This window comes from Pantherophis guttatus, chromosome 12 (assembly GCF_059756535.1).
Source record: "Pantherophis guttatus breed Tessera chromosome 12, ASM5975653v1, whole genome shotgun sequence".
In the NCBI taxonomy this organism is placed as follows: domain Eukaryota; kingdom Metazoa; phylum Chordata; class Lepidosauria; order Squamata; family Colubridae; genus Pantherophis; species Pantherophis guttatus.
In genome coordinates this window covers 3,818,799-3,834,112 of record NC_142074.1, presented here as the reverse complement: position 1 = coordinate 3,834,112, position 15,314 = coordinate 3,818,799, and the positions used below count along the sequence as shown (strand labels likewise).

Genomic DNA, 15,314 nt, shown 5'->3' with positions numbered 1-15,314 from the left:
CCCAATAACGGTCCTCATTTTACTGACCTCAGAAGGATGGAAGGCTGAGTCAACCTCGATCCAGTCAGGATCGAACCGTTGGCAGTGGGCAGAGCCAGCCTGCAACGCTGCATTCTAACCACTGCATCACCAGGGCTCTCAAAGGGGGTGAAACTGAAGCAAAGGGTGGGTGGGGCCATGTTAGATGGCTGCAACAGCCCTCCTCTGCCTTTCTGACCCCTTCTTTTTCCTCTTTTCTTCAACAGGGTTCTGGGAAAGGCAAAGACTGGGCCACACCTATTGCCAGGGATATCCGAGAGCCACTAGACGTGGATCTCAAACTAACGATTGGTGCCGCAATTGAATGAAAACAACACGTACCAAAATCCCACTCACGAGGGCAACTTCAAACAAGGTGGGGCCCAGATTAAACACCAGGGCACTGAGCACAAAGCTGATGCCGCGGGTGCCTCGATCGATGGCTTTGGACAACGCTCCCGTTTGCCGACTCAGATGGAAGCCCAAGTCCAGCTGATGCAAGTGGAGGAAGACATTTTTGGCTATCCTCCTGATGGAACTCTGGGCCACTTTCCCAAAGACGGCGTTTCTGGCTTCGTTAAACAACGCCGCGCCTGCTCGCGAGGTGCCGTCTGGTAAAAGGAGGAGGGGAGAGAAAAAGGCTTTAATTTCTAATTAATTTTACTTTATTCATTTTCAGCAGATTTTAATACACCCCCCCCCCATGTTAATGTTTCTGGATGAGAAGTCAAAGGTTATCAGTTAAATCACTTTGAAACAGATTTCATCTTCAGATATTTGGATTAAAAAAAAAGAAGAAAAAAAAAAAGAAAACACAACGCAAAAGCAGGCCTGGAGACTAAGCTATTATTCCAGCAGATAACACAACTCAAGCGAATCGCAGTTCTGTTCATTCTTCATGATAACAAAGTAGGAGAGACTCCAGCGGACAACGTTCACCCCAGATGCTTCCCCGTGAAAGGTCAGGTGCACCAATGTTCCCAAGCCTTCCCGAAGAAAGTCAGCACCTGTCAGCAGATTAAAGCATCGCACTTACATCCAATCAGAACAGCTGTTGCCATGGTTGCAACTGTATTGGGTGCATCACTCAGGTTCAGAACATTTCCAGACAGCTGGTTGAGGTTGTCTACTGCATATTTAAACATGAAGGGAACCACTATGTTCATAGCCTAAAAAGCATAAGATATTATGCAAGATCATTATATACATGGTTATGCAAGACATGCTAAAAATGCTTTATTTATAAAGTATAAATGTTTTCTCTGAAGAAGCTGAATGATGATATTTTGCTACAGTCTACTTACTGGCAGAGCACTGCGGCCTTCAGGCACAACAGTGTCAGAGTACAAGGCCTGCCTGCCCAGAGCAGAAGTGACGAGTTTTCATAAACTTTTCATAAAAAAACAGCCTTCATCTCCACTACCCTTGGTTGAGAAAGTGCTCGTTAAAGTGTTGACAAGACTGGGAGACACAAAGGAAAATAACTCTAGCCTGCATGGAATGTATTTTTAGAGCCACTGGAAGCTGCTCAAAGCGTTTCAACCCCAAGACTTTGAGGACGGAACTCCATGGCCTTTCTTGACAAGGCAGACATTAAGCCAAGATAAACCTGGTATATCAAAAGGCACAACGGGGGAAAGGTTACCAGGAACCTTGTCAGACAGAAACTGAAATTCATCCCTGAAAATTGGCTGAGGGGGAAGAGGAACATTCCTATACAGGTAGTCCTCAACTTACGACCACAATTGAGTGCAAAATTTATGTTGCTAAGTGAGAAATTTGTTATGTGAGCTTTGCACCATTTTATGACTTTTCTCATCACATTTGTTAAGTGAATCACTGCAGTTGTTAAATCAGTAATCCGGATGTTAAGTGAATCCGGATTCGCCCCATTGACTTTACTTGTCAGAAGGTCACCCTGGGACACTGCAACCGTCATAAATATGAGTCAATTGTCAAGCATCTGAATTTTATTCACGTGACAATGGGGATGCTGGCATAAGTCTGAAAAATGGTCATAAGTCACTTTTTTTCAGTGCCGTTGTAACTTCAAACGGTCACTAAGCAAACTGTTGTAAGTCAAAGACTTTTAGTTTTTACAAAGGATGTGCTCAAGGTAGAAATGAAATTCAACAATTAATTTTAACTTATTCAATTTTGGCGTTGCCTGACTCCAGATAACTCTGGATGGCTCACAACGTAAGAACTATAAAATTTAGCACAAGAATAATTTTTAAAAAAAGAGAAAAAAGAGCTTGAAAAATAAAAGACACAATGGTTGTCTAGCCAACAATGCACAGTGAGTGCAGTTCGAGTGCAAAAATTCAGCACCATGCGGTCAATTGAGAGCAACGTGGTGCACCTAGGATATCGTTTCCTGATTTGGATCTGGACCTTTTGCAGGTGAGCTTCTTGTTCAGGTAACTGTACCAATGTGCATATGCAATTGCACACACAGCTGTGCTGCCTGCTGCTGCTTGTAAAACCTATGTAACATTTAAGAAACTTTTGACCCCTTTACTCTGTGTGTACTTGGCATGGATCAGGATGGTAGCTGGGAGGGAGGCAGGTTTTTCTAATATGTTTGAAGCTGGCAGCAGCTCGGGTAATGATTTCATAGCATTACTCACACGGGAGGTGAAAATCCTTACCGGTTTCCCATTTATAGGGGGATATCCCTCCCCCCACCTTTTTTCTTCCGGCTACACCTAACTAGTATACAACACACAGCTTGATGAGAAATTATATACACGGTTTGGGGGTGGGGATACTGGAACCAGATATCACTTTCAAGATTCGGGTATGTGTTGCTGCATTTCAGAAATGTGGTTCTGGTAGGCTCTGAAGATTACCAAAAGGATTCCAGATAGTGATCCACCTCTGGGTTGCCCAGTGCTGATACACAGGTAAAACGGACCATTTGGCGGACCATCTGCAGCCAGCGACAGCTCCCCATCGCCCGGTGCGTTCCCACAGGGAGGGCCTCCTTGGGGTGCCGTCGGCCAGACAATGTCGGCTGGCAACCCCTAGGGAGCGGGCCTTCTCTGTGGGTGCACCTACCCTGTGGAATTAGCTCCCCCTGGTGGCCCCTAACCTTCGCTCTTTCCGCCGTGACCTTAAAACATGGTTATTTCGCCTGGCTGGTTTCGACTGAAGGGGTTTTAAAGGGGATTTTAATGGTCTTTTTATAATCTTATTGGGTAGTTTTAATATTTATTTTTCTTGTTTTTATTGTTGTGAGCCGCCCTGAGTCCTTCGGAGATAGGGCGGCATACAACTTTAAATAATAAATAAATAAATAAAAACACAACAGCACCACAAGCACACTTCTGATTCACCGCTCCTTTTAAAAGCTGGAGAAAAACCAGCCATTTTCCTCCTTCTTTGCAAAAACCAACCAGCGACCATCGGGTGCTGACCTACTCAGCAATCGCTTTTTCCCCATGCTAAATTCAGTAAGACAGCCTGGTTTACTTTCATTTTGACTTTATTTTTAAGCTACCTGCCTGAAGGCGACATAGGACAGCAGCAGAACTTATAAGTGTAAAAAAAAACCAAAAACCCAGCAATGGCAACACTTTAAACTTTTATGTAATATAAAATACATTAAAATCTATTTCACTCAACTGAATACACTCCTAGCAATCCCCGCAGGACTAAAACATCAATAGAGGAGCACTTCCCTAATAAAAGCCAGTTGAATCAGGTAACATTTTTAAAGTCAGTGCAGTTATGGCAGTAAACTGCGCACAAATTGATGGCTACGTCCTTTTGGTAGATTTACATAGATGTTAAAAAGCGCCGAGGGCATGCTCCAACCCTGGGGAGTCGTGAATGCCACAGACCAGCATTATCTTCTGAAATAAGGTTCACATTACACACTAACCCGAAATGAGATTGCTTTAGCCTCTCCCCTATTGTGTGATACAAGACCACCAATTTTGGATTACCAATTAATCATGGCTTACAGCAATGTGCAGAACCAGCCTGAGATTGCCCTTCCCTAGCTAACTCAGATACAGAAGCAGAAAGGATACCAAGCTAGAAAGTCATGAATGCTGAAGAGCAACTAAAAGTAACCAACATCAGAACATTCCTCCTATCTGGAGTGGTACATTTTTCCAGGGCCACCACTAAAAAGGCCCTGAATAACACAACCCCCAATGATCTAATGTTTAAATAGGATAAGGCTTCATTAAAGAGAGACCAAAGTTTTAGAGAGAGACTTCTCTCCTCTCCTGTTCTGTCCCTCAAACTGTTCACTGTGGTGGCTGCTTTGGGGGTATTAGAGACGTAAATGCTTCACATCACCATTTGATATTGGGTCTTGCTTTGCCTCTAGGAGTTTACTTGGATTAGAATTACACAACATCCCTGAAGGTTTCACACATTTAAAATGTTACAATCACAAATCACAGTCAGTAGGAAAAAAACCAGATTGTTGGAAAATTCAGACATAAAACTCTAAGGAATTAGAGAATGTGTTCAACAGATGTTAAAGCTTAAAAGAAGCATTTTGTTTTAGAATTTTAATTTCTAACTATGCTTTTCAGATAAGCAGCAACAAGGGTTGGTCAACTCCCTTCGGTCCGGCTTGCCTGGAAACTCAATTTTAATTCATTCTTCTGTTTTTGGCACGATACCACTCCATCTGCACTACATTGTGGTGACCATCATTTAGAGGCCATAAAACCGGTTTCCCTGCGAGAGCCTACTCTGTAGTAATGACATTTATTATAATGACAATTCTGGAAAGCTCCCTCCCCAGCTATTTTTTTTTTTTAAAAAACAGGCTATACACCACGGTGAGTTTTAAGAGATACATATTTTATATGTATATAAATATACATACATACATCCCCAAAGTTAAAAGGGTAAAGGCTCCCCACCAACCCTTTAGGTATCCATCTGAATCTTCAATTAAATTAATTGGCTTTACTATAATTTTGCAAAAAATAAATAAATAAATCCTCCTCTGATACCCTACCTTTGAAAGTACTTACACACATTTTAAAATCGGTCTCTCCCATTCCCAAAGGGTAAAAGTATGAATCTGAATGAGGCACCACAATATTACATCCCATCGTCTTCTCATTTTCCCTCTCCTTCACCACTTACTACCCGTCAAAATCAAAAGTGTCACGTTCAGCTTATTTACCTTCCTCCTGTACCAGTGACTGATTAACAACTAAAATGAATTTTTCCAGAGAGCCACTTTAGGAATTCCCAGAAGGTCTCGTGATCATCCATCAAATGCTTTTCAGGGGTTCTAAAGTTTTCATACCTGAAACACGTTCCCAAAATTTATGGTAAGTATTAAAGACTTTACAAATATTTCAATGACCTACCTGCACTCTTTCTGAGTCTCATGTACCACCAGTTTAAAACTATTACTTTAATAGCAAAACACCCCTTGTTTTATAAAAGCAGAAATAAGTTTTAAATTCCCTTCTGCTTTCAAACAGTCTGTAATTGCCAGATAACTTAGAGAACCACTACAAGCTGCAGCTAAATATCTCTTTAGGCAAATAAAATTAGAATGCATTTCTTTGGAGCGAAGCCATGCTTATACAAGCAAGAATTGGTTTTCTAGAAAAGAATCCTTTAGTATTCATGGAAGTATCGAAAACTGACCAAATACTTGGTTCTAAGTTGAAGTTTTTAATTATGCGCCACCATCAAGTTGGTACTGACTTAGTGACCAGAGATTTTCTCCATAATGGTTAACTTGGTTTTTCAAGTCATCGAATAATGTATTCATCACAAATGTAACTGAGTCCCTCCCTCCTGATGCTGGTCAGCCTCTTCTTCTCTTACATTATAATCTTTTCCAAAGAGCTACAAAGTGGAATATTTTGAGCCTAGTCATGTGAGGCCTCTTGGTTGATTTGATCATCCATTTCCTATCCTGCTACTTATCACTGCTTCAAATATTCTGATGTACTGTGATATTGTGGCATCTGAATATCTTCTCCAAGGTCTTCGTGAGTAGTCTTCCAAGCACTAGTAGTAGTTTTAATCATCCAGTCATGTCCGACTCTTAACGACTTTATAGGCAAGTACTCTCCACGCTACCCTGTCAAACATGGCTTCTTTCGGTTGATGGATGATCATCTTTGTTTCAATTTTGACGTTATCAAGGCAGCAAGTTCTTTGCTTGCCAGGGGTGAGTTCTAAATTTTTTTACTACCGGTTCTGTGGGCGTGGCTTGATGGTCATGTGACAATTCTTTAGGATTTAGCAGAGGTCCTGGTCTACCAGGCTTTTAACTGCTTGCAGAGCTGTACCGGTCTACCCATTTATTTTTGCAGGCACTGATCTACTCATGTATTTTTGCAGGCACCGGTCTACTCATTTGTTTTCTTTTAACACTGATCAGCTGTAGGCGGCTCTTTGAAGCCCCGCGGCAAGAGTTTAAACAGTTTTTTTCCCTCTAGCCATCAGCTGGGACTCAGGAGGCAGCAATAGATTGGGGGTGGGACCAAATAAAAGGTAAGAATAACACAGGGGGCGGGGTGTGGGGGGGCGGGGGCAGGGGGGGCAGAACCGGTTTGGTGACGTTATATCGTCACCACTACCGGCTCGGCAGAACTGGGCCGAACCGGGAGGAACCCACCACTGTTGCTTGTCCCTTCTTCTTGACCCATTAACCATTCCTAGCATCATTGCCTTCTCCAATGAATTTGCACGCATGAGGTGGACAAAGTAAATCAGATGCAGTCTTGTAAATTTGGCTTCTAGTGATGTTTCTAGTTTTATACAATTCAGCACCTCTCTGACGGTTGCTCTGGCTGCCCATGGCATATGCAATACTTTGCGCCAGCATCACAGTTCAAAGGCATCAATTTTTTGATCAGCTCTTAAGTGTCCAACTCTCACATCTGTACATCATTACAGGGAAACTATTGCTCTAACTAGCCTGTTTTTTGTATTTATATCAGTATCTTTGCTTCTCCACATCTTATTCATGTTAACCATTGCAGGGCGGCTTAAGTTTATCCTGCATTTGATTTCAAGTGTACAACTGCCATCATGAACAATTTTTGATCCAAGGAAGATGAATTCAATTTCCACCTTGTTGATTTTAAACATTTCATGTCCATCTGCAGCTGTTATTGTTCCAAGTGCTAGTCTGTGGCTTATTTCTTAACTACCTCTTTCTGTATGGTTGATGTTCATCCTAAAAGACAGATGTTACCTACCACTTCAATATATTCAATATCAATTCTGAGATTAGTTGTTATACCTGCTGTCATTTGCTTGGTCTCCTTTTAATTCCATTTTTTCACTGTGTTCCTTCACTTTTATTCCTAGAGGTAGCAGATCCTCTGCATTCTTGACTATCAGAGAAGTGTCACCAGCATTGAGCAGGTTATTGATGTTTCTCCCTCTAATTTTAAAACAATCCAGCTTTCCTTATGTCTGCAGCATTTAAGTTGAGTAAGTAAATAAATAAGGGAAGAACATACAGTCTTATCTCACTCTTTTGTCAACCTGGAGCCAATCCATTTTTATCACCTTCTGTCTGTAGTGTGGCTTCCTGATCTGTATATCTAATATTTCCAACTTTGGCATTCCGGTCTCCACTCACAAGCAGCTCATCTCGGTTAGCTGTTTTGTCACTTTCAAATTGATCCAAAAATTTATCAACCTCTTCTTCTGCATCGGTGATTGCAGCATAAACTGAATATGAATGATCACCATATTAAAGGAACATCCATGAAGTCTAATTAATATTATCTGGTTATTGATTGCATTGTAGTAGAATATTGTTTTTACTGTAACCTTCTTAATTATGAAAACAAGATTATTCCTTCTTTGTGTCTCATGCCCCAACAGTGTGATCTTCTGGCTGAAAGTATATCTCAATTTGCTGATGCCTAATATGTCAATCTGTAGTAGTTTCATTCCATCTTTCACTGTGTTCTTCATACTTCTTTGTTCCATCTTCCATCTTATCCAGGATGACAATGAAAATTCTTATAAGGAGGAGGTGAAGGCTCTGGTGGGCTGATGCAATAAAAATAACTTGGTTTTGAATATTAACAAAACAAAGGAGATCATTGTAGATTTTAGAAAGAGCTGGCAGTCATACTCCACTTTGTATCAAGGCTGCAGCTGTGGAGGTGGTCAATAGTATTAAGTGTCTGGGGGTGCAGATAACTAACAATCTGAAGTGGTCTCTCCGCACGTCATCCTTAGTGAAGCGTGCAAAGCAGTGTCTGCGTTTCCTGCATCGGATGATGAGAGCACATCTTTCTCCTTCTGTCCTGGCCACTTTTTACAGAGGCCCCATTGAGAGCATTTTAAGAAACTGCATCACTATTTGGTTTGGTGGCAGCAGTGCCTCAGATAGAAAGTCCCTACAGAGAATGGTGAGGATAGCAGAGATTATAGGAAGCTCACTTCCTGTTATTCAGGATGCTGCTTATAAGCGCTATGTGCCTAGAGCTTGAAGCATTTTTAGAAACCCCACACACCCAGTTTACGGTCTGTTTCTGTTGCTCCACTCTAGGAGGAGGTTTCGAAGTATTTCTAGCAGGACTACTAGATTCGGTAACAGCTTTGTTCCTCATGCCATCCATCTTGTAAACTCATAGGATTCTCTTTTTTTTGCCATGTATATGTATACAGCTGAACTAGGCTGTAATGTTTATCTGTGTCATATATGTTTGTGTATGTGAGTATATGCATAATATTTATCTTTTGAGAGCTGAATGCTACAAAATTTAATTTTAATGTATAATGATTAGTGTACATTTAAAGTGACAATAAAGTTTCTATTCTACCCTACTCTTCTATCTTTGCAGCTTTGGGTTTTCTCTTCCTGTATGGCAACTTGGGCAACAAGACCTCCCAAAGACTTTAACTATGTCATAAATACAACTCTATATTGAGGGTTAAGCAAACTACTGTAAATGATGATAAAAGTAGTTAAATGTACATAGAATAGAACATAGAATAAGAGAATTGGAAGGGACCTTTGGAAGTCTTCTAGTCCAACCCCCTGTTCATGCAGGCTCAAAATGGTAAAATCTACCATTTTAGATCAATGGTTGTCCAGTCTGTTTTTGAAAGCCTGCAGTAATAGAGGACTCCCAACTTCTGAAGGCAAGCCATTCAATTGGTTGACTGCTCTCACTGTTAGGAAATTTCTCCTTAGTTCTTCTAGGTTGCTTCTCTCCTTGGTTAATTTCCATTCATTGTTTCTCATCTTGTCTTTTGGTGCTTTGGAAAATAGTTTGTCTTTGTAGTTAATTATCCTAATTAATGGATATAAGAGGAAGCCAATATTCCCCATTTAACCTTACTCTGACTGCATGGTAAAATATGGGGAAGTGTTATTTTGATAAATCTGTCCTGGCAGCAAACCCAATTTTTAGTTTGCCCTGGAGCTCTGCAAAGGAAGAACTTTGTGCCCGGAACAGAAGCAGCTGACTCTTTTGGTCCTACTCTTTTTAGCTTGTATTCACTGTTATTCACTACTGAATAAGAACTTATTTTAGTGAGCATTTGGAATGCAATGATGGTTAACTTCTTAAACTGAGGATGGTTAAATATTATGATGTATTGCTTTAAGAAACACTCATATCTCCAAGCATTTGTGAAACATAAATATCAATGTGGCACCTACATAAGTTATAATGCTACAAAGCTGCTCTATTTACATCCAATATCTTTTTGATCCTTTATATATATAAAAAAACGATGGAATTTTAAAGGATTACTCCTTCCTGTTCAATCTGACATGCTAAACGTACACTATTTCTTTCTTTCTTTCTCTCTCTCTCTCTCTCTCTCTCTCTCTCTCCCCTTCTCCCCCCCTTCTGTTTTTATATGTTGTTATCAATTTAGCCTGTGTAGAGACCCAAGGATTTCAAAGCCTCTCTTGCTGGCAGATAATTTCTCACGGGAGAGATAGCAGTTCACATTCCCACAAAGAGAACAGGAGCAGGGTTTCCATTCCAGATCCGGTAATGAGACGAGACAGCCCGGTGCTCTCGGAAGGGAAGGCAGACACGGATCCAATATGGGCACCCAGAGCAAGAGCCCAGCTGCCTCAGCATAACATGGTGCTGGGGAAGAACTAGCGAGATGAGCAGAGTTTTCTGGGGTGTTATGCCTGGAGGGGCATCTTGGTCCTACCAGCAGCTGTGGGAGAAGCAAGCTGAAGATGTTTCATTAAAAGTCCTCCCTTAAGGGTCTATATCGCTGACTCCAGCTAAATGAGTTTAGATATTGCCTTGACATATCCCTTGCTGATTAGGTAGATAAGACATCCTCATGAGGCGAGCGTTGTCATCCATTTTAAAGTTCCCCTGGCACTCACTCGGTGCACTTCACATTTCCAGCCAGTTCCCCTCCCAGATACAGAAAATTAGCAGTCAGAGGCGCTACAGAGAAAGACATGCCTGACTCATAAATAATGGATGCTAGGCCCATGAGCAAAAGGCCAAAATGATGGCAACTGTGACAGGAGGTGACAGCAGCTCTTATCAAATTCCTGAGTTTAATCCAGCTATTATGGGGAGATGGATGGATGGATAATATCTATATATATCTCCTCACCACCTAGCTGGCTAGGGAGCGTAATGGTTAAAGCACAGTCTTTGATGCTGGAAATCGAGGTTTAAATTCCAGCTGAAATCTGGTTGGGGTCCTTGTCAAAGACCCACTAATGCAGGGGTGTCGAACACAAGGCCCGCGGGCTGGATGTGGCCCGCGATGTGGTCGGATCCAGCCCGTGGGGCTGTCCGGGAAAATATAAGGAGCTGGCCCACATTGCTTCGGCCCGGTCTACCCAATGCAAAGAGAAAACATCGGGCCAGCATGGCTCCAGCCCAGTCTACTAAGTCCAAAGAGTAAACATGCCAGCAGTTTGGAGAGTGGCGTCAAGCTGGCTATGCCCACCCAGTTGCCCCCACCCCGGTCAACCAAAGCCCCGATGTGTCCCTCAATGAAATTTGAGTTTGACACCCCTGACCTAATGCTTCACCTGCCTACCTCAAAAATATGAGTGACACGAACTAGGGGAGTTCATGCTGGCTTAGATGTCCCCCAGGCTGAACAAAGTCCACATCAGATATTGAGGAACCAGGACAATTTGCTGATAACTGGAATAAACCATACATGGATGAGACAAGAGAACTTGACACTGATGGAATGCTACTACAACAGGAGATAAACGAAATGCATGAGGAAACTATGGATGGATAGAGGACCTATATCCACACTAACTGAGAAACACCTTGTTACCCAATGCTTCAACACAGTGAAGAGGAAACTCTTCTCACAACTTGAGACAGACCAGCTACACATTACAGACTCAAGAAGCCTCAGAAGAACTGCACAGCTGCCACCTGACACTGGAATGTCACCACCGCCTCTTCCATTATAGAGCACAGCAACTAATATGAAGTATGAGATCATGGATAAACTAGCCACAGTCAACACTCACGACTGGCTACTGATAGTTCCCTAAAAGGTGTCAATACAAACCTCACAACAATCTCCAATGAACTGGAATACACTGCAGCTATTGTAATCCTGGAGATGTTTGGCTACGCAATCAAAATAGTAGTACATACCCACCCCACAGAAAATAAAGTTGAAGGCTAAAATCAGTGACTTGGAGAGAGGTTAATCAGCTGGTAGAGTTACAGAAAAATGTGAAGATTAGAGTTAAGACTGAAAAAATATAAGGGGCTGACTCCATCTGAAGCCCTGGAGACTGCTAAGGCTCACGGCACTAGCTACCAGGCTAAGGAGATAAACTAGAAAAGCAGAATCCAAGAAGATCAATGTCCTGTTCTCCAAAGAACATCCAAGGTCTACTCCCAACTGCAGTGCAATAACAGACTAACAGCAGAGCCACCAACAGTAGAAACTGAACACTACTAGAAGAACATATTGGAGAAAGAGAAGGCATGTAACAGTGATGTAAAGTGGCAGCAAGACCTGAGATGATAGCCACCAAGCTATGGGACCATATGGCCAGGACATGAGCACAGCTCAGAAGGGCACTGGGAATACCAGGGGCTCAAAACAGCAGTTGCTCATAGATAGAGAAGTTGTCCAAGACTCAAAGTCTAGAAGACCAATCTGAGCACAGCCTGGATTGACTTCAGGAAAGTTTACAATTCAGTGCCACACACATGGATCTATGAATGCCTGGCACTGGAAAAAGTCAACAGAGCACTAAGAACCTTTCTCAAGAACTCAATGGGACTGAAGAAGACAACACTGGAAGTCACCTTAAGACAGCTCACACAAGTGATCATTAAATGTGGCATACACCAAAGTGATGCACTGTCCCTATTGCTTGATTCCCCTCATCCAGATAATCAAAGGACAGGATATGGGTATAATTCAAAAATTGAACTACCATCAGCCACTTCATCTATGTGAATGATATCAGGGTGTATACAAAGAGTGAATGAGACATCGACTTGCTAATCCACCGGTCCTGATTGGGTAACCAGAGCTCTAGTGAGGGCATTAGGATATCATTCAGACTGGAAAAGTATCTGGAGAAGTGTGATCTGATAATAAGAGGGAGAATAATCAGATTGAAGGGGTGGAACTACCAGTAGCAGACATACAGACCTGTTACAACTACCTTGGTATTCCACTATCACAAGGGAGCTATGATGAAGAGGCAAAGAAGACAGCAACATCCAAGTACCACTAACAATCAGGCAGGTCCTGGAGAGCCAGCTCAATGGGAAGAATGAGATCCACACCATCAACATGTATGTTCTGCCAGTCATCAGATGCCCTTCTGCTACAGTGAAAGGAGAATGTGGAAACTGCTGATGTGAAGTCCCAGAAGCTCCACACAATGTGAGGAGTTTTCCACCTCTAGTGCAACAGAGACTGTACACCAGCCAGAAAGAGGGTGGGTGGGATCTAGTAAGTGTCAAAGCTGCTGTCATGGATGAAACCCAGAGCATCCGGAAGGACATCAGCAAGACAGCACCCAAAGCGGAGTTTCCGAGAGAATGACTGAGGCAGCAGCAGATATGGGAAGATGATCAAGTAGAGGAAGCATTAGGGCAAGGCAAGACAAGACTCTGTGTGGGCTGTACCATCAACAGGCAGTTGAGGTGGAAGACATTGGAAATCCCTACCAGTGCTGGAAAGAGCTGAATAAAAAGACAGCACTTCAGCTCCAGATCCCATAGCAGCACAATAACAATAACACCACATCCATAGGAGCAGGGGTCTGTCACACTAGACAGGATCCAAGGTGCAGATTATGCCACAGAGACAGTCCAACATATAGTGGCAAGGCGTAAGATGCAGATAGAAACAGCATCAACTGAATGGCACAACCAAGTAGCTGGCATTCTGTACATGAACATTTGCAGAGTGTATGGTCTAGACCAGTGATGGCTAACCTTTTTGCCATCACATGGGAAGGGGGGGGTGTCGCACGCATGCATGCCCACACCCATAATTCTATGCGCCCTGCCCCTGCGCATGTGTGCATGACCCCCCCCCCCCGTGATGGCCTGGTGGGCCTGTTTTTTTGCTCTCCCCAGGCTCCAGAGCCTTTCTAGGAACCTGAAGAGAGCAAAAACGGCCTTCCCCACCCGCCTGGAGGCCGGAAACAGCCCGTTTGCCAACTTCCGGTGGGGCATGGGAAAGGCCATTTTCACTCTCACCAAGCTCCTAGAAAGGCTCTGGAGCCTGGGGAGAGCAAAAAAATGGGCCTTCCTCACCACCCCCAGGCCCTCCGGAGGCAGGAAACAGTCTGTTTCCCTACTTCCAGTGGGCCCAGAAGGGCCGAAAATCAGCTGAGCTCGTGTGCCCATCGATATGGCTCCGTGCACCATCTGTGGCATACATGCCATAGGTTCACCATCACAGGTGTAGACCTCCTAAGTGCAGATGGGAGATCCCCCAGAAGATCATGGAGAATAAAAAAGCTAAGATCCTGTGCAACTTACAGATCCAGACAGCCAACCAACCAGACATTGAGGTAATAGACAAGGAGGCAGTGGTAGATGTAATAGTGCCAAGTGATAGCAACGTGAAGAAGGAGTATGAGAAACTGGAGAAGCACCAGGGTCTGAAGGAGGAACTGGAGAGGTTATGAAAAGGCCAAAATGTTCTCAGTGGTGGTAGGAGCACTGGGGCTGTGACTCCCAAGCTGGGACAGAGGCTCCTGTCAGCGTTCCAAATTAGGCTTTCTTCCAGCGCTGACATAACAAGTTGAAGCAGAAAGAGCGGAAGCTTGATTTATTGCTGAGATGAACTTTTACCTAGTTTTGTATATACAGATAGGGTTTCCTGGGAGACGAGGGTGGGGGCTGCATTCCTGTGAAAAGAACGTGCCGGGATGTAGAGATGGATCTGTATGATGGCCAATGGGACGTGGGGGCTGGAGAGCGGAAGAGGAGGGGGTTGGAAGGAGGGGCCAGTTTGGCTGCAATTTTGAGTCAGAAATGTCGGATTCTGCTATGCTTAAAAATAAAATGTTTCATTAGACAGCTTGCGCTTGAGAATGAAGTTTATTCAAGATAGCACCGAAACCTGGCAGCTCCAACAGATCCCGGGAACAGAATGGGGCAACACACCACAGCCAACTTGCTGCGACCACGGGACAACTCGCTGTGAGACAATTTAGCAATTCAATTTAATTATTTAAAATAAACTAAAAATTATTTTAAATGTTGTCATTCACATTTCATTATGTCCTTCCTTTTTCACCCTTTCTTTAATAATTCTGTTCCACCATTTCTTTGATCTTAGTGTAGCTCTTGTCCCGCGGTGAGTTGACTGTGGCAAGTTGGTCATGGCAAGTTGGATGCGGCAAATTGTCATAGACCCTCAACAGATCCCAGGAACATCAGAGCTCTCTTTCCAGAAGAGTGCAGTGCCAGGCACAGCTAAGTGCAAGCCGTCTGTGCAAACCCTCAAACTCCCAGGCGTCTGGTAGAGAGGATCCAAGATTGAGTAAGACACAGACCCCCACAAGGGTGAGAATTTTTTTTCCTCCCTGCCCTTCTAGCTGAAATAAAGGGCTTAAGCATATTGGACACCAATGTCATCTTTGTTTAATTCCAAGTACTTTAGATTTAAATATATTACAGGCGCAGTTGTCAGCATTCTCAAGAGTGGGAAAATGTTTTGAAGAATTAAGCAATCTGGGGACTGGCCTTCTCTAACTCTACTTTTTAGATGTTTTGACATTTCTACTCTAATCCTTAGGCTAAGATGGTCTACAACTGATTGGAATTGTAGTCCAGAATGTTGAAGGCCACTAGACTTGGGAGAAGAGTGCCATATAT

The 15,314-nt window shown here is 43.0% G+C and overlaps 1 protein-coding gene across 2 annotated transcripts in view; it reads right to left on the bottom strand.

The window, feature by feature from the left end:
- The window catches only part of ABCB7 (ATP binding cassette subfamily B member 7), a 76,570-nt gene that overhangs the window by 25,909 nt on the left and 35,347 nt on the right, over positions 1 to 15,314 (bottom strand). For both annotated transcript variants that reach the window (XM_060692037.2, XM_060692036.2), the window contains exons 5-6: positions 1,055 to 1,187; positions 361 to 629 (exon numbers count right to left, since the gene is read on the bottom strand). In XM_060692037.2, coding sequence (XP_060548020.2) covers positions 361 to 629; positions 1,055 to 1,187 — 402 coding nt within the window. The remainder of the gene's footprint in view (positions 1 to 360; positions 630 to 1,054; positions 1,188 to 15,314) is intronic.